General features: G+C 46.6%; 1 protein-coding gene across 1 annotated transcript; it reads right to left on the bottom strand.

Moving 5' to 3' along the window:
* Positions 1-1023: 1023 nt before the first annotated feature.
* CLIC5 (chloride intracellular channel 5) lies at positions 1024-5220 on the bottom strand. Its single transcript, XM_048506768.1, has 2 exons — positions 4987-5220; positions 1024-2188 (listed from the first exon to the last, which is right to left on the bottom strand). The coding sequence occupies exons 1-2, from the start codon at positions 5218-5220 to the stop codon at positions 2021-2023; spliced, it is 402 nt and encodes a 133-aa protein (XP_048362725.1). The 3' UTR covers positions 1024-2020.
* Positions 5221-5515: the final 295 nt, after the last annotated feature.

Here is a 5515-nt window from a genome sequence, read left to right as displayed (position 1 = left end):
TCCTAACGCGCTGCTTAAAGAAAACAATAAGAGCATGGAGTGGGATCATCACGGAAGTCAAAGGAGTGTCAGCACGTTCGCAGCTGAATTTTGCTCCATGTGGGTCAGGCTGAAATCAGTGTTTTCAAAGTGCAGGGGAACCCAAGTGAACATCTCAACATTGCAGAGGGTGGAGAGAGAAAGAAATTAGGTAATAAGGGGGCTCAATACCTGCACCAGACAACCGTGCCCAGGCTCCGTAGAGCAATGATGTTGGCCCGTTGCAATGCCCTTCCGTCATCCGTATCAACAGGGAGATTCACTAAAACCCCTTACCGTCAAAGGCTATGCATATGCAACGGGAATTGTGTTGACTCTATAGACCACATTTTACTTTATTGTCCACTTTACACAGTACCCAGAGTCAAATACTTGTCACCCCTGCTACTCAAAAAAGAGTATGCATCTGACTTGCAAAAGATTACCTTTCTGTTGGACAGCCCCAGTAGTGATGCAAACGATGCAGTCACCAAATTTTTGGATTTGTATATAAAACAGCGCTTTAGGAGCAAATCCTGAACATCAGCCTTCTCTACCTGTACATTTATTTTAGCTTCCCTCTACTTGGTTAAGTGGATCTGCGTATATAATGTTGTTATGCCAATAAAGGTTCTTTGTTGTGTGAGAAAGAAATCACCAGGCTTAAAAGCAATTGTAGGATAGCTGGATGTAGCAAAAATATACGTATATATAATCAATATCAGGAAATCCATATGTCAGCACAATCAATTAATAAAAGTACAAAGTCGGAAAGGCAGAGACAAACGGCCAGCTTTGGGATGGTTCTCATACTTCCCGAGTTTCCAAACAAGGAAGCAGAAAACTGGCTCTTTTAGGACACCAAGAGGTCCTCCAGGATTTTACAGGATTTTAGGACACCAAGCTCTTTTAGGACACCAAGCTCTTTTAGGACACCAAGAGGTCCTCCAGGATACAGGATTTTAGGACACCAAGAGGTCCTCCAGACCACACAAATACTAAAGGTCAGAAACAGAATAATATTTTTTAATCCCAGAATTCATTCAAGGCACCAGATTCCTATTGCACGCCCCTCTTGCCTCTCTATATCCTTGGAGATACATCAGCAAGGATACTGTTCACAATCTTGGATGAACAGAGCTTTGACTCTGGAGACCTGACGCCCCTCAATATCTAAGACGGCCTCTAAGATGCCGCTGCGCTCAAATCCAGGTTAAACGACTTCCCTGTGACGATTCCTTTCAGGTCTCCCCAAACCTCATCAGCGTCCTTTCTGAGCATCATCTTGTCTTTTCAAGACGATCTGGACTTTTCTGTTTGACCACTCTGCTCCCCCTTGACTCATGAATGTGTATAATTCATTCATCGTTTCCAACCTTGGAGCTTCACACAGCAAAGTGTGCAAATCTGCAATTGCCAAAGTCTGGCGTTCAGAGAAGGCTTTTCCACTAACGCAAACCTCTCATTCCAATGTCTTCCTAGCCACCAGAGAACAGGATGGACTTCCAAATAGCTTTCTAAATCTCTCCTAAAGTTACACTCCTTCTTAACCCCGTCTTTGCATCCACGTTTTCCCACCGTGCCAAAGATCCATGCCAAGGGTACAGTAAACCCCAACTCAAATCATACTTTTACATTTCTGATCCACTTAGCATTGAAATTTTCAGTTAAAGAATTTGCTTTTTCGCAAATGACGGTTAATCAAGGAAACTTCTATAGATTTTCAAAACACTGAAAATAAATTATAACATTTGCTCCAGCTTACCGGCACAGATTCCCAAAATGTTTTGTGCCCAACACTGCGACTGCCTTACATTTTATTCCAGGAAGAGGCATATCTATTTCTAGCTGTCAAAATTGAGCAGTAGAAATTATAAAGATGCCACCCAGATAGTGTAATTATATGATATTATGCATTATATTAGATGTATTCGAAGGCCTCACGAAGAAGAATGTGAAGTGGGGATCCTCTCTCTGCAGAAACAGGTCGTGTAGATTTTGATTAGGATCTGCTGAGCCGTTTGGCTACATCTGCATATGCTATTTCAATTTCTTTGTCAGCGGCGCAAGTATTGACAAATTCATCCCGGGCGTAGGCATTCTTCAGGTATCGCCAAAGTCCTGTCATCTCTGCTGGGAACTCATAGTTTCGATATTTCTTTGTCACAATCTGGAATGAAGACCCAGACATCTTTTGGAATAGTTTGCAACACACATTTGCAATTAGTAGGTTTCATTCACCCCAGAGGCGTAGCTAGGGAAAATGGAGCCCGGTGCAAAATCTGAGTTTCATTTGTGTTTTTTGTATTTTTTTGTGTTTTCCAGTTTTCGGCCTACAGGGGGCGCAGTTTTTAGGCTAGCAACATCAAAATTTCAGGGTATCTTTAGGAGACTATCCTGATAATACCAGCCAGGTTGGGTAAGTTTGATTCAGGGAGTCCAAAGTTATGGACTCTCAAAGGTGTAGCCCCCATCTCCCATTGGAAACTATGGGGGATGGGGCACCCCATTTGGGAGTCCATAGCTTTGGACTCCCTGGACCAAACCTCCCCTAACTTGGCTGGTATCATCAGAAGAGTCCCTCAAAAACTCCCTGAGATTTTGGTGCTGCTAGCCTAAAAACTGAGCCCCCTGTAGGCCAAAAACTGCAAAACACTAAAAAATGCAAAAAACAAACCTGAAATTTTTGCTGCTCCCCCCCTCCCCGATACATGGCTGGTGCAGCACGCACCCCCCCCCCCGGCCCCCTTGTAGCTCCGCCTCTGGTTCACCCTACACAATGGCCAGTAAAAAGTCCACAAAATAATGCATAGCAGCCATAGAAAAGGTAGAACAGTTGAATTATTAAATAGCAAACATGTCAGTGTTTACAAGAAGGGATTTAAGCATGTACTTTAAATGTTTTTAATACCAATTTATAACTAGCCCCACCGCACCCTAGGAGACAAGGACTGGCAACTCAAGGTTGGAACATGCCCGGAGATTTGCGGACGGGGCCTGGGGTGGTTGCTGTTTCGGCAGTCCACCCTCCCAAGCTGCCATTTTCTGCAGAGGAGCTGATTTCAGTGGTCTGGAGATCAGCTGTAATTCTCGGAGATCTGGAGACTCCAACTAAGGAAATCTGGAGATTTCCAACGAAGGAAATCGTCCAGTCCTAGTCCCATTTCTCGCCCTGATTATTATTATATTTATTAACCACCCTCCCCCGGAGGGCTCTTCTAGCTTCCCCTGCCAAAAATTCCTGAAGCCTGCCACAGCCACTACAGTCAGGAAGTACGCACACCGACGAGGCTTGTATGCATTTATTTACTTTGCATAGCTGATTTCCATGCACAATTTGGGGGATTGACAATCACTGATATTAGGCAGCTCTTCCCTGTTGCGTACCCTGGACAGGATCTCGCTATGCAGCGGGAGCTATTAATCTCTGTTCTCATGCTGTGCGTACAGTCCAAGGACCTAATCATAACCATTTCAGATCTGCCAACTGTTTGGGGTGCGGCAGAGGCGTAGCAAGGGAGGGGAGGAGCGTCCACTGCACTGATGCGTCCTCCGCCCCGCCATGCCCCTGTCCGCCCCGTCCGCCCGGGAATGCCCCTGGAACGTCTTCACCACGCCCCCACAGGGGAGCATGCCCGGTGCGTTGCACGCCCCCCCCCTTGGAGCTACTCCTCTGGGGTCAAGGCATTCAGTTCAGTTTATGATGTCTTTGGCACTAAGCCAAATCAACAAAATTAAAAGACATAAAAAGACAGGATTTCACATCTACAACCTTTATGTAATTCCCTTTCTACAAACAGTATGTGAGGTGAAACAATCCCTTTGGCAATTATTGCATTAGCCCAGGCCTCAAGCTGCTAGGCATAATGAGGAGTTGAAATCTCTCAGGTCAATTGCGCACAGCAAATGTATAACAGGTTGCAGTCCTGATAAAGGAACGTGTTTTCCTGTTTTCTCGTTCACATGTGTTCCATGCATGCATCGATTGGAACACACGGAAACAATCCGGGTTGCGGTTGTGCCTTCACACTGAGAATAGGGGCGTATCTGCCAGAGGGAAATGGGGGGGGGGGTCAGTTGATCCTAAGCGCCACCCGTTAGATCACGTGGGGGCACAAAATCGTGTCCCCACGTGACCTGAAGGAGCAGCCAGGCTAGGAGCCTGTCACCCCTGGCCAAGGGGCACCCCGCAGCAGGCTCCCAGTCTGGAAGAGGTAAGTGGGATGAAGGGAATGCAGGGGCCAGGGGGGGCAGCTGGCAGGGGGCGCTGGAGCAAGTGTTGCCCTCGGGCGTCATTTTATCTTTGCATGCCTCTGATGGAGACGCTTCTCTTTTTAATAAACTTTCCTGCAACACATGTGTAGGTACGCAAGAATGCAGCAGAGGCTGATGGGAATCATAGTCCATGAACCTCTGGAAGGCCAGAGTTGGAGAGTCCTGTTCTAAAACATATTGTGGGTTCCAAGAATGGTGTCAGCAGGTGCTACTGTCCCCCCCCCCACCTATGGCTACTATGGTGGGGGCCCCTGGTTTACATGGCCAGCCCAATGTCTGCTACTAATTGTTTTATTGCCCACTTCTTCAACTTGGGAATTGTCTTTCTTCGAGCAGACCACCCAGCAGGGCAAGCTGAGCTCATGCCCTGAGCAGTTACTGAGCGCAAACCCAACATTTACAAAGCAAAGTGAAATCCTTACACAGATACTTGAGTGAAGAGGCACATCACCCCAGCGTGCAATGTGTTTTAAAAAGTTTGCTCTGATCTTCACAGCAAAGTTTGCACATCCTACCTTCCAGAGTATAAGATCAGTAGCCATCTTTGTAAAACAAGAATACAGCGATGTAATCTTGCCCAAGACCTTTCTCCCTGTTGTATGGAGAGTGGGGGGTGGGGGGGAGGCAGCCCACAGGATCCATGAGAGGACAGATGATAAAGCACAGAATGAAATCACGCAAAGGTGGCCTCACCTTGACCACGTGGAGTTTGGGCAGCAGATTACAGTCCGCCAGGGTCAGCTCATCCCCGTCCAGGAAGTTGCGTTTGGACACCTTATCTTCCTCCATGCTGCCTGAATCTATCTCTTCTGGCAAAGGATTTCTAAGGTAGTCATCCAATTTCTTCAAAGCCTTGGTTAAACCTCTCTCGAGACCTTTGTCGGACGACGAGTTAGAGAGAAAAGAACAAAAAGTCATCACAACCATTCTACTGTGTTGGCGACGTCTACGATGCTAAAGAGTCACGTGTCCAAAGCATTACAGTAGCCTTTCTGAGTCAGCAGGCACCTTTGGAATTGTGACATGACGGGGGGGGGGGGGGGCAACCACAACGTGGCTGACGTAGGAGGCGGCACCAGCCACAAAACGTCAGGAAGTGAGGTTATGCATAACTCCCAAAAGAGTTCTTCAGTATTTCAGGTGGAAGCTCTGTTTAACAGGATGCTGCATATTATTTTTAAAAAATATATTTTGCTGTACACCCACAGCTGACCTTCAGTGA

The sequence above is a fragment of the Sphaerodactylus townsendi genome, linkage group LG01 (assembly GCF_021028975.2).
Source record: "Sphaerodactylus townsendi isolate TG3544 linkage group LG01, MPM_Stown_v2.3, whole genome shotgun sequence".
Taxonomy (NCBI): Eukaryota; Metazoa; Chordata; class Lepidosauria; order Squamata; family Sphaerodactylidae; genus Sphaerodactylus; species Sphaerodactylus townsendi.
This window is presented reverse-complemented; position numbering and strand designations above follow the sequence as displayed.

What these genes read in the sequence shown, in the direction of transcription:
- CLIC5 (XM_048506768.1), bottom strand. Translation starts at nt 5,220, where the DNA reads ATGGTTGTGATGACTTTTTGTTCTTTTCTCTCTAACTCGTCGTCCGAC. An exon ending in CCAAACTCCACGTGGTCAAG is followed by an intron (nt 2,189 to 4,986) that starts GTGAGGCCACCT and finishes TCTTCATTCCAG; the next exon opens with ATTGTGACAAAGAAATATCG.